We start from the raw sequence: 27,802 nt of genomic DNA on the forward strand, positions 1-27,802 counted from the left end.
GTAGCTGTGACACTTTACTCTGTACTGTTATTGTTTTTACCTGTACTACATCAATGCACTCTGTACTAACTCAATGTAACTGCACTGTGTAATGAATTGACCTGTATGATCGGTTTGTAAGACAAGCTTTTCACTGTACCTCGGTACAAGTGACAATAATAAACCAATACCAATAAATTAGATATCTACACTAAGCAAATCAATGCTACATCAAAGTTTTATAAGTTCTCTGGATAAGATTTAATATATGCTTATAAAGGAAACAGCAATAGTAGGGAGTATATGTCATTACCTAAAGGCTGAGATCCTGGGGGTGGCAGCTGGCTTGTTTTACATACTCTTTAACATTACAGTTATAGAGGCAGGTCTCTATCCTGTTGTCAGACTGTTGCTTGGACTTGACCAGATATCCATGTGGGCATCCTGGTTTCTAGCACTGGAGTTGGGCTGAACCTGCTGTGTTGAGTCCAACATGCAGGATGTTATGTCATACCTAAATTTAGAGAAGATCTGCTGTTCAATTTCTGAATCTAACTTAGACTTTTAAACGCTGTGGGGACCTTTTTTGAATTATTTTCAAAACCTTTGATTTGGTGGCTAAAGTACAGATATTGGCTGATATCGCAATGTGTCAAGGGTTTTTCCTTGTCAGTTTTCTTTATTAAACAGCTTTGGTCTTGGTAGTGGGTTTAGATTTTTTTAATAATAAAATTATTCCAATTTATCTGTTATTGTTTTTTTCTTTTTCTTCTCCACCCCCCCCCCCCCATTTCTCATTTCTCATTTTTTCCCTTTTCCTTGGAGCAGACTCGATGGGCCGAATGGCCTGCTTCTGCTCCCTTGTTTTGTGTGTGTGATTAATTAACTATCATGCGATTATTAATAGAGTATTGTGATTTCAAGTATGATTTAACAATGTATTTAGTAGTACTTTTACCTTTTTTGATTCATATACTCTGTATTTTCTTTGTGGAATTAATAAAAATATTGTAAGAAGAAGAGAGTCCAACATGGAAGCTGAATCTATTGCAGGCTTCTCAGATCACGCTCAAACCTACCTGCTAAGCCTGTGACAAATTTATCCAGACACTAGCATAGCAGTTGCTGTTCAAATGATTAGGAGAAGTCTGCTGTCAAGGTGGGAAGGGGAGATTAAGTATTTTTTATTTAAGTTGTTTATTTTTATTGTAAATATTTATAGACTTTTTTAATTTAACTGGTCCAAAGTGTTACAGTATTTGTCAAAAACATTTAATCAGTAACCATGACACCTTTGGCTGCCTGTGTTAAGGCAGCCCCCTATCCTTTTTTAGTCTGTGCCAATGTCTTGAAGAGGCTGTAGAGGGGGCCACAGTGGAACAAATATTGTACTGCAAGGGCAAGTGACTAGGTTTAGGGCAACGGAAATTGGGAATGTAGTGGGTGAAGTAACAGACGTTACTCTTCATGGTCTTCTGCCAATTCTTAATGCAACATAGATGTGTTTTCTGGTAAAGGATACACTGAATCAGCCTTAATTCTTAAGAGCTACAAAAGCTGGCATTGAGGCCATTTCCCCCAGTTTTATGAAAGCAGCATGTTCCTGGTAAGTGTTTCATTAAACGAAATTTTTGTAAATCAGAAAAGCTGGGCAAAATGCATTATGGGATTTTTGGTGTTATATGCCCTTCTGGGCGAGGAGTGGCATGTTATTCATTATAGCCAAAATAAATTAGTACACCAATGACTCTTGGGATTGCAAAATTTTAAAATCAAATGTTCACAAATTAAGGAGTACATTGGTGAAAGTTTACTCCAGATCTGCTATTCTGTGGGCCCAGAGGAAGCATTGTTATTAGGTTCAGCTGTTTAAAACTGAAGTATGTAATGATTAGTCTATTTCATTTCTGGTCAGTTTTGCAGCTGATAGATATTTGTTAGCAGGAATTGTAGAGACTAGAAAGGTGGTGGAGCTGCTTGAAAGCATTTGATAATGGGGTAATCTCAGTAAAGAGGCGTGAGCAGCTGCTTGATCTGCCTGAAATAGTCAGCAGGCTTAATGTAGTTTAAGTGCCACCTTTCGGAATTGGCATCTATGGTAGTGTCATTCGTCTTGTATTATGAACTGTTGACCATTAGCATTCATTTTATGGCAAGTGGGTTCTTCTGTAAAACTGTTGTGGTAGTACCTATAATGAGGGGATTATTTTTACTCTTCAGTTTTGAATTGGTGTTTTGAATAGAAGTTGATTTTGGACCTGTGCTAAACTGGTAACCTTTACATTTTAAGAAAAATTATCTACCTTTTTCTAGTTCAAATTCTAATGCTTCAAGGAAAACTTGCCCCCATTGGTTTTATTGGGGGGGGGGCACAAGGGGGAGGGATTGCATGTTTTTTGTTTCTAGGCCCCATAGCATGGTATTGGACAGGTACATTGTTTAGTGTCTTCCCATTTACCCCCTGCCCCCATCCCCATTGCCCTCTGAATACAGATGCTGATTTCTTGCCTTTTTTTTGTTGGGGGGGGTGGGTGTGGGAAGCATCCTTGTGTACTTTGTAAGATATTTAGCAAACCAAAACCTCAGCACAGAATTATAAAATCAAACCTATTGACTTTTCTATGGACAGAAAATAGTGACATTTCAGATCAATAATCTTTCATTGATCTGAATCGTGAATAGTGCTTTTTTTGCCACATACTGTCTGATTTTTTTTTTATGGATGTTAGAGTGCTTTTAATTTCATATTCAGGTAATCATGTTTCATTATCCTTGATTATATTTATAATGACATCATAAAGGTGTTGCTGGATGGTGGCAGGTATGCATTAGTTAAAGGAGAATATTAATGAATTGTGTAACAATAGGCTGGACTGTAAATGTCCTTTTTTTGACATGACAACTTTTGCCACTGGTTTGCATGTGATCAGTAGGAACACATCCATGTATTGCTTATTGTTCTCATCTTGATTCTATGTCACACCTCTTCCAACCCTTCATTCTCCCTGCTTATCTGCGAAGCAAAATCTACCATATCAATGTGGCTGTTCAGCAGCTTGTTCTGTTTTCTGCTTTTCTTTCTAACACACCTCTTTTAGGATACTTTAGACAATCTTTTGGGAAAATCCACATGGCCTTGTGTCTCTCAACTCTTGTGGTAAAACATACCACTTTTCTCCAGTGATAGTAATTAGATTAATTAGGTCTGCAGTAATTTCAGTCTATTCTGATTGCTGAGAAATTTGGTTATTAAAAATGTGAAAACAGTAAAATTTTGGATGTGGGCATGAAATAAATAACCCAAAATGAAAAACTAACAAAATTTGTATGACAAACCTAATTAGCTCATTGACAGTTGATGTTTATTAGAAGTGAAAAAATAATATTTGTATTAGGATTGTGATTTATACCAAAATGCTTCTGCTTATCCTGAATTGCAAAACAAGGATTGGGGAGTGTATCTTGTCAGCAGTTTGTAATAATTCTATTCCTAAACCTTTGGACAGGTAAATTAAAACATGGCTTGCATATTGTATCTACAAATTTGGACATCAGGAGAAACTGCTGGAAACGTGATGTTGTATGGCTCCAAACTTTTTCAGATTCCTAAGTGTTTGTCTAAAACATTCACAATAAATTCAAATACAGAATTAATTGTTTCAAGAGTTTGAGGGTTTGTATTAAGAACTCAGCCACAGTTTTTTTTCTAGAATCTAAGTGCATCTATACCAAAATGCAGTTCAGGCAGGCAGTTTGCTCCCTTGATTTAGCATATGATGTGCAGGAAAGGAATGAAACTATTTGCAAATAGTATATTACACATTTCCTTGCATACCAGCATCTTGATTTTAAATAGTTGCTGCAGGATGCAGTTTTAAATTTAGGACACATTGGTTGCTCTTGAGTTTTCACTTCTGAGACAGTTGTGGATGTACATTTCAGTGTACAGTAGCAGCATGGAAGTGCTGCAGTGCCCAATATATCCTTTGCTTGAGATGTTTAATGCCTTTTTACCAATCACTATTTTTCTTGGTTTTAAAATGTATGCATCTACTGAGGACTTCAAATATCTATCAGCCTTATCCTCCATTCCCTTAAAGCAATCTTGATCAGTTCATTTTGTTCCATATTACAAACACTATCATATTTGTTTGAAACCAGTGCATACTTTTAAGCTCATCTAGGTTATTTTATGAGACATTAGAGTATTTGTAGAAAAGAAAAATGTGGAACAAAATGAGCTGATCCAGGAAAGATTGTTTTAAGGGAATGGAGAAGGATAAGCCTGATATTTGAAGTCCTCAGTAGATGCATATAATTGAAAAACAAAAGTGTTTTTTTTAAATGATCAAACGAGTTGATGAATACTGAAAAATCTTGAATTGAAATTGAACTTTATCACCCATTTGGCAATCAAGCTAATGGGACTGAACACCAGTTGTACACCTCTCCAGCTTTTCCTTTACTTTGTGAAATTTGAGTAGGAGTTTTGAGGGTATTCAATGTACTAACATCTATTTTGTGCCACTGCTGAATGTGAATTTCAGCCTTAAAAGTAATGCCATGGTGGTTTGTCTGTGTTGTTTTAACTTTTCTATGATTAATTATGTACTTGCTTTTAAAACTAAACCTCCTTGTAGTTTCCTTTTTATTAAGAGCCATGTAGATTTTACTATCCACAAACTTGCTCAGTGCTTTCTGGGGTGGGGTGGTGGGGGGGTGGGTGGATGTCTCATTTATTCTTTTGCTTATGACCAAATTAAGGCTTTAAACAAATATATGATTGTCATTGCAAAATTCTAAATGGAAATTCTTTTTAAAAGTTCAATTTTGTAAAGAACCAAAACCTTTTTTGAAGAAGTCAAGCAGAGTAATAGACTGCCACCTGCTGGGGATTAGGAACAAAATGTGGGGTGAGTAACAGCAGGATAAAGTGGCGGATGCTCAGGTTGACACACAGAATTGTAGTAATTAAAAAATGGGTGGTGTGTAGGGGATTCAATGGAAATGCTTGCTTTAAAAAAAAGAGGCAGGAAAAAAAACACTTTCAGCTGTATTTCCATGTGTATTCATCAAAAAAGGCATTCTCCAGGATGAACTAATTCTCACCTAAATGGAAGTAGAGAAAACGGTGGGCAAGGTAGGGGAAGGTTGAAGAACAGAAAGCAGAACACAACAGGTTTATAACATGGAAATGGGATTCTCCCCAGTCACACTGAATTTTCTGTAAAGATGCAATGTACTTTTGACAAGAACAGCTTTCTTGTGACTTTACAAGGAAATTAACTAAATTCTAAGCCATCATACTACTTGCGATTTAAACTGTCAGATGCTTATGAATTTTATTAGTGCTCAGAAGAAATTGTGACAAACAATATTTTGACATCTAATTGAAGACTATCATCCACAATTGTCAGCCAACAAGTTGGCTGAGTTAGAGCAGATAACCATTTTGTGTGTTACTGAGTTAGGGGTAGTAGATTAAAGATATTTTGATCCTTGCAATCCTCCTTGAGGTTGTAATAGAACATTACAGCACAGTATAGGCCCTTCGGCCCATGATGTTGTGCTGACATTTTATCCTGCTCTAAGATCTATCTAACCCTTCCCTCCCACATAGCCTTCCATTTATCTAAGATAAGATTTCTTTATTAGTCACATGTACATCGAAAAACACAGTGAAATGCATCTTTTTGCGTAGTGTTCTGGGGGCAGCCCACAAGTGTCACCATGCTTCGGGCACCAACATAGCATGCCCACAACTTCCTAACCCGTATGTCTTTGGAATGTGGGAGGAAACCGGTACCTGGAGGAAACCCACGCAGACACGGAGAATGTACAAACTCCTTACAGACAGGCCGGAATTGACCCAGGTGGCTGGCTCTGTAAAGTGTTACACTAACCGCTACACTACCATGCCTGTCCAATTGTCTGTCAAATTTCCCTAATGTATCTGCCTCTGCCAGCAGTGCGTTCCACACACCCACCACTGTTTTGGGGGAAAAAAAAGCATGCCTCTGACATCTCTCCCCCCATACCTTCCTCCAATCACCTTAAAATTATGCCCCCTCATGTGAGCCATTTTTGCCCTGGGGAAGTCTGACTGTCCACTCGATCGATGCCTTTTATCATCTTGTACACCTCTATCAAGTCACCTTTCATCCTTCACTCCAAAGAGAGAAGCCCTAGCTTACTCAACCTATTCTCATAAGACATGGCAGCATCCTCTCCAATCCAGGCAGCATCCTGGTAAATCTCCTCTGCACCCTCTAAAGCTTCCACATCCTTCCTATAATGAGGCGACCAGAACTGAACACACTACTCCAAATGTGGTCTAACCAGAGTTTTATAGAGCTGTGATGTTACCCGGCAGCTCTTGCACTCAGTACCCCAACTATTGAAGGCCATCACACCATACATTGCCTTAACAACCCTATCAATCTGTGCAGCAACCTTGAGGGATCTATAGACATGGAGCCCAAGATTCTTCTGTTCCTCTACACTGTTAACAGTCCTGCCATTAACCTTGTATTCTGCCTTCAAATTGTCTTCCAAAGTGTATCACTTCACACTATTCTGGGTTGACAAGATTGACTTCATTGTAGGAGCTTAGAAGTCAGGTTTCCCAGAATGTGCTGCATTGGATCAGAGCATGCTGTGAAATGCTGACAGTTCCTTGTAGAACTGCTGCCCTTCACCCTAGGGCTGCCATGTTCAGGATGCTAAGGAATCTACCTGATAAACCTGCACCAGGTTAGACCTGACTTGGAAACAGCAAACCCATTCACCTCAGTGGAGAGGAACAGGTATGAGGGACCTAAGTAAGTATTAGATCATGTACATTTTTAATAATTTTTATGTTTGTTATTTCATTGCTTAATAGTTTTTAAATGCACTTTGAATGTCATGAATTGGGAATTGTTTTTTATCTCTTGGTTTTTTGGGCCATGGCAGTTTGTGGTCCAAGGCTCTGAGACCATGCAGGGTCTTGCCATTTGGGATTCGTACATCTTTCAAGAATTAGTTCACAACAGATATGCAAAAGGAAGAATGTACTTGCCTTTGAGGTGAATGTGGCATCTCGTCACTGGTGGCATGTTCTAGAGTAATGATTCTGCAGTTTCTTTCAGTTTGGGTTGATTTTAGAGATTTGTTTTGGTTAATGTAGTTACCATCAGCTCAAGTTGCAATATTGACACCAACATCAGACTGTCAAAGTGAAACTTGAGTACAAATGTTGACAATCTCGTGGTGTTGGGCTTCCTGTAATCTGGCAGCAAAGTTAACTAACTAGTTGTACAACACGTGTGATGTCAATTTTCTCACTAAAACCAAGAGGCTGTTGGGGAAAGGCCAAAAGTCACCAAACGATCTTACTCTTTTAAATGGAATGACTGGTGACTTCACCCTGTTTATCTTGAAACTTTGTGCCAAGTAACCAGGGAGAGGTTATGGCTGATGATCCAGAATAAGAACACTGCTTCTCCTGCTACCTGCCCAGTCTCAGGGCTTAACTGATGTTGGGTCGTTGGTCCCCACTCGCACCTGGAACTGGAGGAGCTGTGACCATGTTGAGACTGCTGTGCTCTTGTTGGTTGAAGTCTAGATTTGTGTTGATATACAACTTTAGACTTCAGGGTCTTGTAGGGCATGGGTCTTCCACTGTATAATACTCAAATATATCGGTGGTCAAAGGTCTCTTGCTTATGCTGGCTGCCATTTCAAAGGTGTTTTGAAGAGCTGTTATTGATACAATACGCTGTAAACAATTTTTTTGTTTTGAATTGCTATTGCTGCCCAGCCTCCAGCTCAGGATTGTCTCTTGTTAGAGAAGGGCTTGTGCATGTGCATTTATGGATTCCCAGATAAAGCAGATGCTGCAAATTGCAGTGGTTATTGAAGATGGAAGAAAATGTGTCCAAGTTCCTGACTCGGGGGGAAATCTGAAATGTTTTTTCTGAGAAGCAGATGTGAATATCTACCTTTTTTAAATAAAGAAAAGTGGCTTATCTGTGTTTTTCCTGCATGGCTTAGTGTTGCTTTCGAGTTTTTAAGCTAAGAAAGTAATTACACCCTCTTTAAAGAAGTGCATTGCTCTCAAAAACGGTCAGATTTCAGGCATGAATAAGTGGCAGGTCTTGCATTTGACACAGAAAATATATAGGTTCTGGGAGTTGCGTGGCATCACTCTTGGGTTACCTTTGGAATTCACGTCTTGGGGCAAGACTGCAATGCGGTTTGAACTCAATTGTCCTTGCAGGCTTTAAACTGAATGTGGTAGTAGAGCTTGACAGCACTGTTATCTACTTTGTCACTTCACTGATGGTTCTCAGTAGGTTGATTAGATGGCAATTTTCTGGATTGAAATGGTCCTGTATTTTGCACCTAGGCAATTTTCCACTGGAGTTTTAAGGTTGGACCAGTGTTGGTGCATCTTCAGCACTGCAATTATGGTGTTGACACAAGAGTCTGCATATGCTGGAATCTGAAGCAAAAAACAAATTGCTGGAGGAGCTTAGCGGGTTAAGCAGCATCTGGAGGCAAATAGATAGTTGATGGTGAGACTGTGCAGTTGGGATGTTGCGATCTGTGAACCTTGTTCTTCATTGAACAACTTATTGGATTTCTGCAAAAACAAATCATCCCTGGTATTAGACACCGGATTGTTGAATTTATAGTTGGAAATTCAAAAGTACACTATAGTAGATCATGTATGTAGGAAATTGGTCTAGTCACTTAATGTAGCCAGGCCATTCTTTAAGTTCTGGTTCATTAAATGTCCAACTCAATTTTTGTATTATTCTGGATGTTTTCCACTGCAAACTAGCTTTTCTGTGCAGGCATTAGAAATCAGTCAGTGAGATTAAATAAATTTCAAGACAATGCTGTGTTTTATTTTGCTCCAATTTGCCTATGGGAGCAAAAAAACCCAGCAAATACTAGAAATCCAGAACAAAACCAGAAAATGCTAGAGGCACTCAGCAGGTCAAATGCCATTAAGGTCAGCGGTCCTTTATTTGAACTGGATAAAATAAGAGAACAAATCTATTATAGAGAATGGGATATCTGTGAAGGGGAGCAGTCAGAGTTGTCAAGGCAACAATTACTTAAAAGCTGGTAGTTACAGACCTTATTGTAATCCCTAAATATAGTGCATTAAGTCGGAAGTAGCTGCTTCACCAGAAAAGGCTGTCACGTTAATTGTCTGCCCAACTCCCTCTTTGGCCTCCACATTTCTGCAAAAGTGCCCAAAGTAAGTTTGAGGAACAGCACCTCATCTTCCATATGAGAAGGTTGAAATCCTTGGAACTTAATAATTGAATTTAACAATTTCATTTAACCACTTTTTTTTCCTTTCTCTGGAGATGGCTGTATCTTTTGATTCAATTTGATTCTTTTTATCTTTTGTTTCCAGTTGCAAGTTTTTAAAGTAATTGTTACCTTGGCAATTTTGATGTACACCCTATTACAGATATTTGCTTTTTTCTTCCCCTTTCTGCAACTTAACATGCTTGATTCCTTTTCCAGTTCTAAATGGTCCATGACCCTATATGTTGACTCTTTTCCACCCAACTGATGCTTTAGGAATGGAGTTTGATCCTGAACCTCTACTTCCACGACTCATTCCAAATTAGTTGACCAATATTGCGTAGATTGTGGTGCAATCTGAAGTAGTGCAAAAAAAACTAGAGACAACAATGGAATAACTGAGAAAGGTGGAGTCTTGAGAGCACTGCAGAAGAAGCTGTTCATAAGTCTGGACATCCAAGCTTTCAAGCTCCTGTATCTTCTTCCAGAATATAGGGGAGAGGAAAAGGAATGGCCACAGTGGCAGGAACCCTTGACAACACTGCTAGCTGGCTTGAAGCAATGCATCATGAAGCTGGACTGGATGGAAGTAAGTGAGGAGCCTGCGATGGACTGGGCTGTGTATACCCCTCTAGGATCAGTTGGTCAAGAACAGAGCAGTTGCCATACCAGGCTGAGATGTGACCCATTAAAATACCATAGCGCCTCTGTAGAAGTTTGAGAGAATGCTTGTGGACATACCGAATCTTGGATGTTTAAGAAAGTGAATACAAGCACTTTCTTGATCATGGCATCAGTACAAAGGGACCAAGTGAGGTTGCTGGTGATCTGGATGCCAAGGAACTTGAAGCTGTCAACTATCTCTACAGCAGCTCCATTGATGAGGGTTGTATTCACCTTGCTTCCTTGGGTCAACAACACTCTTTTGTCATGCTGGTGTTAAGGGCTAGGTTGTTCTCACACAATGAGACAAGGTTTGTGATCTCGTTTTTTTTGTACTCAGTCTCATCATTGTTGTTGATCCAGCCGATAAAAGTGGTGTAATGGGCGAACATAAAAATAGTTGGAACTGCACCTGGCCCCACAGTCATGGGTACACAGGGAGTAGAGCAGGGGACTGAGCATACAACCCTGAGGAGCAACAGTGTTGAATGCCAGAATTGAAATGTTACGACCAATTCTAACCGACTATGTTTGTTGGTCAGGATGTCTGGAAGTCAGTTTTACATGGGGACCCCAAGGCCAAGGTCCACCGGCTTGGAGATGAGCTTATTTTTAGTCTTATTTTATCAAAATGCTTGCAAGTCTGAACTAATGTATTGGTATTTTATATTTACAGGGTTCGAAAGCATCTTAGAAGGGCTTTATGGACCAAGGTTACTCAGAGACCTCAGTTTATTTGATGGTAAAATGTGTTTTGTTTTCTAAATATCACCATAGTAATGAATATTGTTGTGAAAATGTTAAAGTATGTGATTGATCCATTTTCAGTTTTTGGATTTCATTAACTATAGATTCCAATTGACTTAAATCTCCATAAGAGTTGCAAGTTCTTGAAACAAAGTTTGTTTCTCTCATCAAGTATTTTCTTGTATTTGAGCAATGTATCTAACTAGGGCACTTCAATAAATGTTTAGCTAATTAGGCATGTAATTAACAATTATGTTAATTTTTGAAAAGTTTGTAATGCTGGTTATTTAACTATCCTAAAATGTTCCAAGTACTGCCATTCTGTTTGCAGTATAGTTACTTTCCTCCATTGATATTTAACAAGCATTTTCTGTCCACACGTTTCTGTAAGTTATTAATGGCAGCATTCATACATGTAGTGTAACATTTCCACATCACTTTCAATTTCTACACATGTAATATGCATTGTAATTTTCCACCATTCAAACAAAATTCATCTCTTAAAACCTGAAAGGGAAAATGTTCTGAGTAATACCTGCCTTTTAAAGTTTTAAGTCTTTGACAAAAAAAATTCCATGATACAATACTGAGTCATGTTAGCCAAAAAATCGCCACTATTTGTCTGGCCTCTTTACTCAGCTGAGAACCTGGTTGAAACCCTGTGGTTGTTTGGTTAACTGACTTGTCGAAGGGAGGGAGAAACATCGGAAATAATAATTTCTCTTGAATTAGCCACTGTCTGTAACCATCCTTCGCAATATTACCACTGGCTTTTGAGAATTCTCAACAGGGAAACCTAATGCAAGCATGGCCCAAGTTCCAGAATAACTTTGATCCAAGTTGACTAACCATTTTTCCTAAACTGAACAACATGCAGCAAAAGAAGCTGCTATATTGGTGTATTTCAGGGTTTATAATGAAATTTTTTTTTCTCTCCGGGTCCATGTTTGGTGAACTCTGCAATCCTTGAGCTCTAACAGTATGGAAAGGAAGCTGCAATCTTTTGCACTTTTTCCATGTTGCATTAGTAAGCAACATGACTATTGGTGAAAATATGATACGGGTGCAGTAAAATTTAGTGCAGTTTGTTGCCTCTTCTGAGCTTCGTGTTCTGGACATGCCAGACAGGTTTGTTCTTGAACAAGGTATTAGTTCAGTATCTCAATAGTCAGCTGTACAGCAAGGCAGCAGGCCCTTCAGTCCAACTTGTCCATGCCAATCACAGTGCCTACCTGAGCTAATCCCATTTGCTTGCATTTGGCCCATATACCTCTAAAGCTTTCCTATCCATGTACCTGAACAAAATGTCTTTTAAATGTTGTCATTGTAGCTGCCCCTGACAACATGTTCCATATATCCACCAGCCTCTGTGTGAAAACTTGCCCCTCTGGTCCCCTTTAAATCTTTTCCCCCTCACCTTAAACTTAGGCACTCTAGTTTTGCTTTTGTTTTTGAAAATGTTTATCCAGGTTTTAACTGGTGGGTTTGCTACCATTAGTCCAAGTATTTCCTTCAAATTTGGCCTTATGAATTTTTGAAGAAATACTGACAATTTGAAATAAAAGGTGCTGGAAGTACTCATTGATTCATTAATGGATGGCTAAAGGAAGTGCAGTTATGGCATTTTGGGTGATGGAGGAAAGATGTGTGAAACTATTATTCTCTTTTTAGTAATGATGATTTGAACTTGGTAATAAGGGTGACCCCCCCCCCCCCCCTCCAGTTATAGCAGTGCAGATAATAAAAATTCACCCTTTTAGGAATTCTCAAATCTCTACCAAAAACAGCTGATGTAGAATGAAAATTTGTGCTAATTTTTATTTTATTTTCAGCTCATTTCTTCTGGTTACAGAACATTACAAATTAATGGAGAAAATGCATGAGTGTACATGCAGGTGTTTGTCCACGTAAGGGCTTTCTGCAACATACCTAATGTTTCATGTGCTACAGGAATTTGGGGAGAGGAATGATGGTTTAACAGCTTTTGAGGGGCACAAAAATTTCTAACCCACAACTTTAATTGGATAGAGAGATAGAAGACATGGGTAATCAACAAGTTGGTCTGCCTTGAATCGAGTTTCTAATAGAAAGTTGTTGGTGTGGCAAGGCCTGAAGGAAATGTGCATAAATTATTTGGTTTCTGGTCAAATTATTAAGGCAAAGTTGAAGGTGTGGCAGAAGGAAATGGTTTTGGTGACAGTCTGAGGTCTCAGTTCAAGACCAAATAGGATGCCTAGAATGCAGATAATCTAATTTGCCATTTGACTAGGAGAGCAATAGAACTGTTGGGGACTTTGGATTTTATAGATGTTGAATTGGACACTTACTACTAGATGTAAGGGTCAATGGGGACATGCTGAATTTCCTTGGCCTTCTGAGGAAGTAGAGGCACTAGTGTTTTCTTGTCCATAGCATCTACATTGCACCAGGACAAGCTGTTGGTTATAGTTACACCTAGGAACTTGAAGCGCTCAACCATTTCCACCTCAGCACCATTGACCAGCACCAGGGCCTGTACCCTGCCCCACTTCCTGAAGTCAATGACCAGCTCTTTTGTTTTGCTGATATTGGGGGGAAAAGGTTGTTTTCTTGACACCATGGCACTAGGTTCTCTATCTCCTTCCAGTACTCCATCTCATCGTTGTTTGAGATCTGGCCCACTATGGTGTCATCTATAAACTTATAGATGGAGTTAGTGTAGAATCTGGGCACAGATCTGTGAGTATATAGGGAGTGAAAGGGCTGAGGATATAGCCTTGCGAGGCACCAGTGTTGAGGATAATTGTGGTGGAGGTGTTACCTATTTTTGATTGTGGTCTGTTGGTCAGGAAGTCGAAGGTCTAGTTGCAGAAGGAGGTGCTGAGTCCTGGGTCTAGGAGTTTGAAGACTAGTTTGTTTGGAATTATGGTATAGAAGGTGGAGCTATCATCAATAAATAGGAGTTTGTTTAATTCCTTCCATTATGGATTGGTGTCTACCTTTCAGTCTATTTTAAATTGCTTTTCTGAAATTTGGTACAAAATTGATTTATTTGGCAAAGTTTCTTGGTTCCCAAGTTTTGCACATAAGCCGAGGGTGATAAGCATGACTAAATTCATAAACCAAGCTCTTTTATCTAGGCAGTTACGTAGAGATTTTAATTGGCACTTGAATTATTGTTTCTATACCATTCTCTGAAGTGATCCTAAAAGGCAAGAAAAAAAGTTTGATTTTCATTAGAGAATATTGCTATCAATTAAATTTTGGCTCTCCCTTAGTCTCCTATTTCTTGTGAGTTTTGAGGCCAAAACTGGAGTGCAGCGTTGTTAGAGGGCAGGAGGAATTTATGAAAGTGAGCAGGGATGAGGCCTTCATGGAACTTAAAACAGCAAATAATCATTTCAAAATGTGGAGATTGCATGATCAGGAACAAGAGATACATCAGCAAAAATTAAAGAGAATAAATAAATGGAACTTCATTTAATTGGGAATTCTGCAGCAATGAATGATCCCACATTTGGGAGATTGAACAGGACTGTATTGGAGCAGCTAAATACAGACAAAGCCAAGACTTTTGGGGGTTTCATCCACAGATAAGGTAGCGATGGAATTGGAATGAAGTGGCTGTTTGTGCAGATAGTATGTTTTGCACCTCCCATTTGTGTCAGATATGGTACTTGGTACTAACATCTCATTCAACATAGGGCACTTGCTAAGGGGAAAGGTAGACTAGGTGCTAGGGACTGAAGACAGTGGCTTCTCTCCTAGATACTTAGTTGGAAGAAACCTGACTCGTGGAGGGTTCAATTGGCAATGGTAAGGTAGAACTGGTGATGACAACTGTTTATGAAACCTGGTACTTGTATTTTGGGTGTGGCAAGTATATAGATGAGAAATAGGGGTGGGGGGAATAGATCTTGAAGAATGCTCGTGGAAATGGTGCCGGTGTGAGAAGTGTAACCTTTGGAGATTATTTGGTTTCAATTGGATAGTTATGTAATTCCATCCAGGTGGACAATGGAAGAGGGAAGGATGTAGTCAAATGTCAGATGGTATAAAGATTGAATAATTTGTGGTTACAGTCATATAGTATGTTATTTGTAACTTTGGGCAGCTTTGGTACCATACTGGGATAACAGTCTATGTATAAATGTAGACCATGAAAGTGTCATTACCTTGCAAATTTAAGGGCTTGGAGAGGATTGAGGATCTGGAGACGGTAACAAAACAGTAGTAGAAGGGGCTGACTATGGATTTTGTTAAGATTATGAGGGAGTGGGACAATATCTAACTGTTAACAATATTGGTTAGGAGGATAGAAGTTGGTGGTCAGCAGTTTGGGTGTAGGATTAAATGTGTTATTTGATTCATTTGCTGAAAATTTCCTTTGAGCCGTTCCCGTTCTGTAATTTGCAAAAGAAATCCCATTTAAATGAATGGCGTTCCACCATTCTAGTGAAGTTACACCAGTGGAACATGAGCAACACTAAGCAAATTCCTAGTCACATGGTACATTATTTCTAAAATTGTTTTGAACATGGCTGTAATGAAAAACTTTTTTTTAAATTGGGTCCATGCTACAAAATAGAAGTCCATTTTCCTCAACAGCCTGTTGCTCTTTTATCATCCTTTCCATTGGGTTGAGGCATGTTTAATGTTCAAAAAAAAAAGTTTCTGTAAAGCATTTAGGTTGTAGCTTGTAGACAAGAGTACCACTGGTATGCAATGTGAAAAGAAATGTCCTTTGTAAAGAGGTTTGTGAGGTGATGCAGATCTGCTTAGGCCAGTCATATAATTTTTGTGCTGTATTTTAAAATATTCCCTTTTAAAACATGCCTTCATTCTCATAGCTATCATATGTACTTCGAAGCTATTAGGCTTGTGTTCCTCCATTCAGAGTACCTAGCAGGGTAGATACAAGATGATTTGATGATTTTTTTTTTACCCCCTGGATGAGGAGTCTAGAACCAGGAGTCAAAATAAGGGATATCTGATTTATTATCACTGACATATGACGTGAAATTTGTTGTTTTTGCAGTGCAAAGACACAAGATTACTATAAATTACAAAGATAAAAGTGGATTTAAAAAAATAACAAAGCAGTGTTCATGGACTGTTCAGAAATCTGATAGCGGAAGGGAAGAAGTGGTTTCTGAATCGTTGAGTGTGGGTCTTCGGGTTCCTGTACCACCTCAGTGATGGTAGTAATGAGAAGGGGGCATGTCTGGATGGTGAGGGTCCTTAGTGATGTGTGATGTATGCTGCTGCCTTAAGGCACCCCACTTGAAGATGTCCTCGATGGTGGGGAGGGTTGTGCCTGTGATGGAGCTGGTTGAGTCTACAACCCTCTGCAGCTTGTGATCCTGTGCATTGGAGCCTCCATACCAGGCTGTGATACAACCAGTCAGAATGTTCTGTATAAAACATCTATTTAAAAAAAAAAAAAAAAAAATTTTTCAAGAGTCTTTGTGATGTACTGAATCTCCTCAAACTCCTAATGAAGTAGAGGCACTGGCATGCTACCTTTGTGATTGCATCAATGTGTTGACCTCAGGATCAATCTTCTGAGATATTGATGCTCAGGAACTTGAAGCTGTACACCCTTTCTACTGCTGATCCCTCAATGAGGACTGGTGTGTATTCTAAAATGAGTAGGTCATTTAGTAATGAAATAAGGAGAAATTTCTTCACTTGGAAGATGTTGAATTCTCTGGCCCAGAGGGCAATAAAAACTCCTTGACTTCATTTGGACTGGGTTAGATTTCGGCTATTAGAGTCATCATGGAATCTAGGGATAGGAATATAAAATGATTTTAAGGTAGAAGATCAGCCATGATCTTGTTGAATGGTGGAATGACGTTGAGGGGCCAAACGGCCTAATCCTGCTCTTATTTCTTATCCTCAACTCTCATCTGAGAGCTCAGTGTACTTGTCTATAATGTTTTCACATGAAAGTTTTGATTTGTGTAACCCTATCAAATGCTGGTAGATCCTGTCCCTCGGAATTCCCTCCAGTAACTTACCTACTAAATGCTGGTAGATCCTGTCCCTCGGAACGCCCTCCAGTAACTTACCTACTACCAATATCAGGCTGACCAGCCTGTAGTTCCCTGGCTTGTCCTTGATATCCTCTTTAAACAACAGCACAACATTAGCCACCTTTCAGTCTTCGGGATCTTCACCAGTGACTAACAATGAAGCAAAAATCTCCGTAAGGGCCTCCACATTTCTTCTCTGGCCTCCCATAAAGTCTGAGGATGCACTTAATGAGGCCCTGGGGATTTACCAACCTTAATGTGCTGTAAGGCTGCAAATACCTTCTCCTTGGTAATACAAATATCCTCCAAAACACCACCACTCGTTTCCTTTTATCTCTTGAGCAACCATGATTTTCTCAGTAAACATAAGAGAAATATTTGTTTAACAATCCCCACCCACCCACCAGGAAATCCTGATTTCCTCCTCGAGAGTATTTTTAATCTTTTATAGTCACCAAGGGATTCGCTCATACCTGATTTCTAAATCCCAATATATGCTTTTTCTGGACCAGGGCCTCAATATTTCTCATCAGCCAAGGTTCCCTAAACTTGCCAGGTTTACCCTTCAGCCTAACAGGGACGTGCTGCACCTGGACTTTTGATATCACACTCTTAAAATCCTCCCACTTGCTATTCATTCCTTTCCCTTCAAACAGGCTCACCCAATTGACATCTGTTAGATCCTGCATAATTCTCCCAAAATTAGCCTGCTCCAGTTTAGAACCATCTTCACCTTGAAGTTTGTGTTAACTTCAAATTGCATCCAAAGAGTATTCTTCAGTAATACTAATGTTGAAATTGAATCTCTACTCCAAGCTATTAGAAATGTAAAGCTGCTTCACTAGTGTTGGTCTGAAAAAGAATGGAAAGCAACTGATTGACAGTGCTCCACTTTTACCAGTGCCACATTTTGAGGAGTCATTTACGCAAGCAGGAGATAATTATATACTTCCTTGGGTTTTCCAATTTGATTAAGTTTTGGACTACAATAAAGGTCTGGTACATGGTCCTGCTGATCATTTCATTCTCACTTAAGGCTTTCAATAGCTTGCTTATTAACTGGCTTAGTCAAGGTGTTGTACTCTTACTACTCCTGGGTGGATAATATTCTGCATGGCAACTTTTATTACCCATCAAGGATTTCTAAGAAAGTACCCCTGAAATGGTCATGAATACCTTGCAGGCTGGGGGAATAATAAGAATATTGAAGTTTGAAGCCGAAGCCATAGCCATGTGAATTAATCTGTAGTATACAAAGATGCAAAAGCTTCACTATGTACCTGCAATGCTTTGATTCAGGCCAGAAGTATCCCAGTTGCTTGAGCTTGTCCTTCAATATAAATTGTGCCACTGACTATGATGGGCATTTAGAATATGCATCAATCTTAAGAGTGTCTCCCATGTTTCTTGCCCCCAGCCTTCTCCCCTAACATAGTTTAAAGAAAATTTATAGAAGGCAACTTATGATCTTTCTGTTGGAAACTTGGAATTAGTAGTGCAGTATATTCAGATTCTCATTGAACAATTTCTGTGATTGAATAATTCTCATTAACAGATATACTGCATGTATAATTCTCATGTCACATGATATACTGCAGTGATAATGGCTTTGTTTTTGCCCAGAAGGATTAGTAAGGTATTCAGTTACTCTAAGTGATATAACACATTTTTTCGAATAAAGGCTGAAAAAGGATTGTGCTGAATCAATTAGTAACTTGTCCTGATGCCATCTGAAGATTGTATCCTGCTCGAGTGATTTGTCTTCCCTTTTGTATCATTAGTTATAAAATCAATACTTTGGATTTTAGAAGTTTAGTAAGTCTGCAAGAAATTAAAGCAAGTATAAAACATGTACACTTTTTATGCCTTTTGTATTTGGAATATCTGCTAAATATGGTTAATGTAGATCACTGGAAATAATCTTGAACTGAGGTTTAATGAGAGATGCCTTGGTATGCAAAGGTGGTTCCAATTGTTATATGGTTACTCGAAGATTTCTGGTATAAATGCCCTGAAATAGTCTCCCTATTATCACCAAATGTGGATGATTTGCAATTAATTGATTGTTTCTGAAAATATTTTTCTTAAGATTCTCTCATCATTCAGTTCCTGATTAGTTTATTAGTATGGTACAGTCAATGCATTAAATAAAGAAAAAAAAGAGATTTGGGCAATTTATCTCAAGCATTTCCTAATTGTGGAAGTTTTTCTTGTATCTTGGCTTTGAAGAAATTAATGGATAAAAATTTCCTGGAAACTCTCACATGGTGCATGCTGTAATTCTGCAAAAAGTTTATTTTCTATTTCCTGCCTTCCAATCTCATTTATGGTAGTACTGAGTTTAATGCCGTCTAATTTACCACAAGCATAGAATTTATAAATAACTGTACTAATCACTTGGGTTGCCAACAGTCATGTATTGTATGGGGCTTCTGTACCAGGAAGAGAAGTTGTCATCCAGTTTACCCTGATGACCTGGCAGATAGCTGTAGATGTTGGAGTCGCTGGCTTCTTCACCTGAAGCCTGTACTTGTGGGACTGTGTATCTAGTAGGCAAGATGGGGTGGGGGGGGGGGGGGGGGGGGGGGCGGGGTGAGAGTTTTGAATTTCAATTAGGCCCACTTGGTGTCAGTCTTAGGCAGCCTTCTCCAGCATCAAATGTGAAATTAGAGTTCTCTTAATGAGTTGTTACAGGCACAATGGGCTGTAAGATTCTTGGAACTGCTACCTTTATGCTGCCCTCTCACACAATCTTTACTCTTGTTTGAGACGGATGGCTTTGGCAGAGAAGATTAAGGCGAAACCGAAGAGAATAGGGCCCATCAAAGACCAAAGTGGACATCTTTGTGTGGAGCCACAGGAGATGGGTGAGGTCTTCAATAAATATTTCTGTTTTTTTACCATGGAGAAAGACATGGAGACTTTGGAACTAGGGAAAGTTACTGGGGGTAGTCCGTATTACAGTAGAGGAGGTGCTGGACATCTTAACGTATGAAGGTAGACAAATCTCTGGGGCCTGACTAGGTATATCCAAGAACACAGGCTAGAAAAGAAATTGTGGGAGCCCTGGCTAAGATACTTGCATCATTGTTAGCCACAGGTGAGGTGCTAGTAGACTGGAGGGTAGTGAATGGTGTGCCCTTTTAAGAAGGGCTGCAAAGTAAATTGTAGGAACTACAGACCAGTAAGTCTGTGCTAGGTAAGTTAGTGGAGAGGATTTTGAGGAATAAGATGTACATGCCTCTGGAAAGACAGGTTGATTAGGTGTAGTCCATACAGCTTTGTGAATGAGAGATTGTGTCTTACGAACTTGATTGAGTTTTTTTGATGTGACCAAGAAGGTCTATGAGGGCAGGTGAGTAGATGTGGTCTATATGGACTTCAGTAAGGCCTTTTAAGGTTCCACATGGTAGGCTACTCAGGAAGGTGAGATTGCATGGAATCTGGCTAATTGGATACACAATTGGCTTGATGGTAGGAAGCAAAGGGTGATGGAAGGTTGTTTCTCCAACTAGAGGCCCGTGACAAGGGATGTGCCTCGGATCGGTGCTGGACCCATTATTTGTCATCTATATCAACAGTTTGGATAAGAATGTAAAGGGCATGGTTACTAAGTTTACAAATGACACTGAAATAGGTGGTGTAATGGACAGCGAAGAAGGTTGTCAAAAATTACGGGGGGATCTTGAGCAGCTGAGTGGGCCAAAGAATGGCAAATGGAATTTGTTTCAGATAAGTGCAAGGCATTGCATTTTGGAAAGTCAAATCAAGGTAGGACTTTCACAGTAAAGGGCAAGGCCCGGGGGAGTGTTGTAGAACACGGATTTTGGAATTCGAGTACGTGGTTCCCTGAGAGTGGAGTCGCAGGTAGACAGATGAAGGCCAGTGTGCCAAAATCCTTCACCAGCAAGGGCACTGAGTAAAATTTTTTTTAAGTTCTTTATTCCTTGGCTTGTAGGAGACTTGAAGTTATCTTATAGATGTGCATAAAATAATGAGGGGCACAGATGGGGTGAATTCACTTGGGGTTGGGGAATCGAGAGTTAGAGGGCATAGGTTTAAGGTGAGGGGGGAAAGATTTAACAAGAATTTGAGGGGGAATATTTTTACACAGTGGTATGTATATGGAATGAGCTGTCAGAGGAAGTGGTTGAGGCAGGTTTAATAACAAATTTTAAAAGACAGTTGGACAGGTCCATGGATAGGAAATGTTTAGAAGGATGTGGACCCATTGCTGGTAAACAGGACTAGGTTGGATGGCATGGACCAGTTGGGCTGAAGAGCCTGTTTCAGTGCTGTATGACTCTGACTCTAGATGACACTTGTGCTCGTGTTACCAGGTTGAGTACAATTCATTTGCTGGTATCTGAAGAAGTGATAGTGACTCCATCTTTGGCTGTCAATGGCTATGGTGGTGAAGGATGGCCCACTTTTGTAATTGAAACAGCCTAGGAAAGGTGTTCTGACCATTATAGTGTCAAAGAGGACATATTGATATATTCCCATTGTGGGTAGCATGCCTGGACAAGATTAGGCCACAATTTTTGATTTCTACTAATGCTGTGATGTGCAGGTACAGAAAAGAATATGCAGATACTGAAAAATTTCTAATGCTTATTAGTTGACTATTTTGAAATAATTAAGTCATCAGAACAGTTTTTTGTCAGTGTTGTCATTCTGGGAAAGGACTCTATTGGCACATGAGTTTGCTGTTGTGATGAAAATTAATTCTAATAGAAATGAAACTTTGGCAGGCTCAATTGTCAACCTAGTGCACCATCTGACTTCTATAGTTCCTGGAAATTCTGGATCAAAGTTTTTGTATTTAGTATGATTTTGCTGATTTTTTTTATATATATATATACCCCCACCGTGCCCCCCCACCCCCCTTTGGTATCTGGAAAAGATTTGCTAGCAAGGGGGTATTGGGCAGTGCTCAAGTCTTTAGTGACCAGTGTCTCAAAATAAATGTTGCAGCTCTGTCCATTTGTTCATGGAAGATTTGTTTAATTTTAAAACATTGTCATAATTGCAGATATAATGTTTTGCTGCAGGGCTGATTGTAACATATTGTCACCTACATAATTATTGATTGAACGGCCTTTTAGTAGTTACAGAAAATGCATTTGATTTGTGCTGTATAATAGATTAAAATATCTTTATTTTAATCTAAGACTGTGAACCTGAAGAAGTGACTGACTGGTCTATGAATGAAAACTGTTCATTTTGTTGCATAAGGAGAGAGAAAGTCAAGGTAAGTCAAACACTGTATGATCATTCCAAATGAAAGTTAAGTTTGCCTTGATGAACTATATAACATACGACTTTCACCTTTATTTATCTTACTATATCCAGACTTTCATTTTATTTGCAAACTGGGATTTTTGCAAAGGGCATGATCAATATTTGGTGATAGTTGATCAGGTGAACTGCTTGTTTCTCAGCAGTTAGTGCATGTTAAGTGAGTCTTAGTGAGAACTAAGTAAACTGAAAAGTAGGGTGAAGAGGAAAATAGATGAGCAGGAAGTGTGAGAATAGGATGGCACATTTTTTTTTTACAAAAAAATGAACCTGAAAGTCTTTTGCTACCTGCCTATTATTTACGTGACTTTGGGAGAGGTGGTCCATTTGGGGCTGCGGAAATGATCAATTGATAAAGGTAGAATATGTGGCTGGAATACTTCAGTACTTTCTCATGGTTTTTAAAAAAAAACTGAATGTTGCTAAAATCTCACTGGTAAGGGGGGTAATAGAGTAAATGAATGGAGTGTAAATTGATGAGATGACAAATTCCAGTATTGCCCAAAGTAAATAAATCATTCAATCCATACAGAGTGCATTCTAACTTTTTGTAGGAAGTAAGGTAGAGAATTAACATTTAGAAATTGGGGCACAAGAACATTATCAATATAATAATGCAGCAGTGGAGGAATGCTGTGTAATGGAAGTGTCAATTTTTAGTCAACATTAAACTGACTCCCAGCATGCCATTTCTTGGAAAATCAGTGGCATTATTTGCTCATTATCAACCATTTACCTCGCCAATATTCCACCCACAAACATCACCAAATGCTGATTGTGTGTCCTGCTCTTTTCAAACTAGCTGCTACAATAGTTAGCATAAATTAGTGCTACATTACTTTTATGTGAATCTCAATTAAAAAAAACAAAATCGGCTGGATTCTAACTGTTCAAGAGGGCCTGCCACCAGCACTGCAGTGAATGTTGAGTTTCATCTTTCACCCTTGCGCCACTGCACGTTTTTGGGTGAGATTGGAAACTGTCCTTGGAGTTTGCCTGTGCTATTGTATAAAGCTGAGTTATGAAGTTTTTTTCTTAATAGTTGCCATGGTGGAATGGAATGAATTAATAAGTGAATGTATGAGTAAGTGCATTTGCAGATATGTTCTTGTAAAATGTATTTGCTGGCCCCTAATCTGTTCGCCACTACATACCATCTTACTGATTCCAAACTGAATTTGTATAGATCATCATTTTCTCTGGAAGAAATAAACACCAACTGTATCACTTTCCAAAACAGCAATTCAACTGTATAGATTGCAAGCCTAGTGTGGGAACATTCATAATATATTTCATAGTGAGTTAATTTCTACACACAGCTCTATTTCATGCAAACCTAACACTCGGAAACATTGTTATCTTTTATTGTGATCACTTCAGAATGGCAGTATCCTAATTTAAAGGAACAAACTTTGAATTGTATGCCTACATTATTTGAGAATCACTATCTTTTCAAGCACTAGAGGATACAAGTGATGTCTGTCCAACCGTTTGAGGTAACCCATTCATTCTACATATTCCAAATAAGGTTGGCCAGGGGAAGTATATATTGGAGATGCAGATTTATTGTCTAAAATTACCCAAAAATATGATGTGGATGCTAGAAATCTGAAGTATAATGTCTTTGTTTTAGATTTCCGGCATCCACAGTAATTGCCCCTTCAATAATTTAAGGTTGGACATGATGGCAATGCTGTTGCCAGCCTGAGAGGAGAATATAGGGCAACTCCCTGTTAATTAGGCTTAGTGACTGCCACCCCACACTGCTTCTCCCCTCTGCTCTAGGTGACTGAAATGACATTGTTACACTGTTTCGCTTAGTTTTTCTGAAAAGAACTCTGCTTTAGCTGGAAAAAGTTGTTAGTTTCTTAAATTCTCTCTAAATACTATTTACTAAATTGAATTTATTTGCAGTATAATAGACCCTCTCCTGTACAATAGGCTCTGCTGTGAGTTGTACACCCCACCCGCTCCCCCAAACAATTCCGAATTAGGTTTATTATCACTAACTTGTGTTGTGAGATTTGTTTTGTGGCAGCAGTACAGTGCAAAGACATTAAAATTACTGTAAAATTACAAAATAGTGCAAAAAAAGTGAATAACGAAGTAGTGTTCATGGACTGTTCAGAAATCTGATGGCGAGGGGATTGGCCAACATGACGATAACTGCAGATAATGATTCTGGTTCTCCTGTTTACACCTCTTCAGATTGATCTTTTATCTTTGATCTCATTATGATCTCCTTTCATCTGGGACAAATTATACCCTTTTGTCTCTTAATCTTAGCCCTTCACCCTACCACATGTCTACCCTTTTATTCTCTGCTCCCTTTTCATTTTTCTGTACTCCTTAAAACCTGTTATGTCTCCAACATTGCCCAGTTGGAATGAAAGGTCAGCAACCTGAAACGTTAACTCTTTATCTCTCCACAGATGCTGACTGAGTACCTGCAGCATTTTTTGGATTTCTAGCATCTGCAGTTGCTTGTTTTTTCCCAAGGACCTGGAATGTTAACTTTTTCCCTCCACAGATGCTCCCTGACCAATGGAGTCTTGGCTGCATTTCCTGTTTTCAATCCAAACAGTAAAGTTTTATGAAAACAGATGTCAGTTGGCATTTTGTTGCTTCAGTGTTAGGCTGCCTGTATAAAATGCTCTGCAGTTGACAATGGTTTCTGCTTTTAGTCACAGACACTTGCATGAACTTCCTAATTATCAACTACTGAGTTGGTCACCTGTACAGTACTGTCAACTGTGCTTGCTCTGCAGAAAGTGGTGTACTTTGGATTCTCCATTATAACATGAGCCACTTGTATGATCTCCTTGGTTATCAGTAGAATTAGTCACTCTTCAGGATTTTTGACCATAACATTTTTTTTTTAATTGTATTAAGAAAACTAGGTCTGAGGAACTTATTGGACCAACAGTTCAGGAAATATAGATGAGGATCTGGAAGAGGCATCCAGCCAAAGTGTATTAACATTGAAAATTAGAGATTTCAGAAAACATTTTATGAGTGATAAGATGATGCTATTTCTATTCACACGAGCCCAGTATAAAGGGAGAAAAGGTGGGCAGTTTGAGATTTCTTCAGACATGACCCTGAAAACTGTTTGACTGTTCTGAATGAGGAAAACTGGACATGGTGTTCATTCAATAACTCAAAAACAGGAGTTGAGCAAACTCCTATTACTGTGAACATTGAAATGTTTTGGAATTCCCAAGAAATAGTATCTTTTTTTTTGCCTTGATCATACGAACCAAGGCAGTAATTCATTGCTTTGCTACTCTACCACCCCCACTGGAACAATCTTTGAGAACCAGTGTTAAACTTGGGAACTTTCCTTGAAAACCTCCACTCTTACCCCTACAAATGTTATTGGTCTTGCATAAAGGTAAAATCTTCACGAAGTTCAGTGTGCTCCCACTCTTTGAATTTTTAGTGGGGCCATCACTTAACTGTTCTGGGTGAAGTTAATTGCCTGATGTTTTATGAAATAACTGATACATAGCATCTGTTGGCAATCGTTGGCAAATTCACTTCCTTTCTTGCAAATCGAGAACCAGAAAGATGAATTGCTCAGATCTGCTTGATTGGTTTGTGCATAAATGCACAGAGCAGTGAATAAAATGGGTGAGGAAATAACACAAATTTGCTGTAGGCATTGACAAAGTGCCAATGAATGTTGGTTAGCTAGTTTGGACCAGGTTACAACTGGGAGCAGAATATTTGTGCTTAAAACTTTTGGGAGGAATAAATTTGGTCTCTAGGAGAAGGTGCGAGGTGTTAATCAAAAGATTTCGTACAGCATAGAAATGACAAGAATGGTCCAAAAGCTGAATCCTTGAGGAATAAGGGGCAAGCTGTTACACAGTTGGGAGTGAAATATACACTGCCAAATGAGGAACTGTGCTAGAGGAAGAATTAAATGACTTAGAGAAAACCAGTAAGAACTTTCAATATGTTTTTAAATAAATGAAGAAACAATTCAGCCTAGGTTTAGGAAATGGGCTGTATAAGGAGCTGGATGAACACATAAAAACAGTAACCATATCATACTTTGAGTTTTCTCTAAAAATTTAATCAATGACAAAGAGGAACTTTCTCTGATAAATTGAAAAGAAAAATGATAAATGGGGAAATCTTCACACAAGATAATTAAGGTTGATGTGAAGATCTCATTTGTAAAGGTGGTATGGTGAAGGCTGAGGTTTCTTGTACAAGTAGAGATATTAATAAGCCTATACATAGTGTCATGATGGGTTTCATCTGAATCAAAATTAAGCAAATCAAATGTAAGTAGATGGAAAAATGAAGATAATTTAGAAAGCTGACATTGACAACGGCTAGAGATTACAAAGTGAAACAAAACCATTTGGGGGGAAAAATACAAAGTAAAAGTGGTTTAAATATAAAGATATTGGAGTAAACTAAACACTTCAGACACTAAACACTTCAGTTCTCAGATGGTGTAACTAATAAAGGGGCGAGAATAAGGGTGTAATGCAACAGTAGAATTGAAAGATGAAAATCAGGCCTAGAATTATGCATCCCAGAATTTTTGAAGTCAAATGGAAAATGTAAAGATTATAAAGAGAAACTCTGCTAATCCATGCCTTTAGAACTTTTTAGTTCTCCAGAGGACTTGTGTTACCATTAAATAGGTTTTTAAAAAAGTAATAAATTGGAACATAAACAAGGATGACCAAGCATCTGGATAAAAAGATAAAACAATAGCAGGAATGGGGCATACAGTCCCTTAAGCCTATTTATCTATTAATTAAAATTGTTTAGTTGTATGTGACTTTATAATTGTAAATTCATTATGTACAAGGAGCTAAATCTTTAGGTTCATTTATAATCGACTAAAAATAGAAACTAGTGATTAAATATGGCATGTTTTCAATGTGAAATCTGAATCTTTTTCATTGTTGTTTCATTTATTTTAAGATATTTCTGAGCATAATTCATTACTATTTCTAGGAGCATATCTCATCTGTGAATGCACCTCCAACACTGACATCTACTGAGGAATCTCTATCTCAGGGGCAGTCCCACACTGAACAGCTTGAATGCCAAGCAGACAAATTTCTTAATGCTATCTTTCATAAAAAAGGTATAATATTTATGCTTTGATTTCTTAAGACTACTTGAATCTTCAGTTTTGTTGACCAAAAATATTCTAATTTGCAATGTTGTTTGAATTAAATATGTTCAGATTTTTATTGCAATCAATGTACATGCATAAAAGTATATACTGAGAGGTGCATGAAACGTGCATCCTCATTTAACATTGTGTCTGGTACCTTCCAAGGAATAAAACACTTTGGGTCAATCGTTTACATATTCCAAACTGTGCTTTACATTCCAAGTTTAAATTTTTTTTATTATTAAAGACACACCAACACCATCTACTGGTTGTTTGCAAAATAACTTCACTTTTGTTTATTGTCATTTTTAATGGCTTAATAGGCCTTGAAGTACCTGGATTGGCATTGGCATAAAAGGCAAGTTAGGCCAAAATTTACACAAGTCTCCACACTAATCTTACAGACGGCAACTTGCAGTACAATTTCCAGAGAATCTTATTAGCATATGCTGGAGCACATAATCTGGTATAAGCAAGAAGCTCAGAAGAGGTGTAAGTAATTGCAGCCCCTGGGCAACAGAAGCAGTACCAAAAAAGTCAAAATAGACTAACAACCAACATTTGAGGCATGGTATTTATGGTGAGTGGACAATTTTTTTTTGTCAACCAATCTTTGATATAATTTACTGTAAAGGTT

At 38.5% G+C, this 27,802-nt stretch overlaps 1 protein-coding gene across 17 annotated transcripts in view; it reads left to right on the top strand.

Annotated features, from left to right (window-relative positions):
- The window catches only part of lcorl (ligand dependent nuclear receptor corepressor-like), a 90,504-nt gene that overhangs the window by 11,488 nt on the left and 51,214 nt on the right, over positions 1-27,802 (top strand). For 12 of the 17 annotated variants that reach the window (XR_007958141.1, XM_052038019.1, XM_052038024.1 and 9 more), the window contains exons 2-4: positions 10,628-10,693; positions 21,890-21,969; positions 27,000-27,132. Coding sequence is in view for 15 of the 17 variants with exons in the window: in XM_052038019.1 (XP_051893979.1) it covers positions 10,628-10,693; positions 21,890-21,969; positions 27,000-27,132 (279 nt within the window). In the remaining 2 variants the exon portion in view is untranslated. Of the gene's footprint in view, positions 1-9,873; positions 9,878-10,627; positions 10,694-19,484; positions 19,583-21,889; positions 21,970-26,999; positions 27,133-27,488; positions 27,746-27,802 lie in introns of those variants that run through there. The other 5 variants (XM_052038032.1, XM_052038039.1, XR_007958143.1 and 2 more) reach the window with 4 other exon arrangements.

This window comes from Pristis pectinata, chromosome 2 (assembly GCF_009764475.1).
Source record: "Pristis pectinata isolate sPriPec2 chromosome 2, sPriPec2.1.pri, whole genome shotgun sequence".
In the NCBI taxonomy this organism is placed as follows: domain Eukaryota; kingdom Metazoa; phylum Chordata; class Chondrichthyes; order Rhinopristiformes; family Pristidae; genus Pristis; species Pristis pectinata.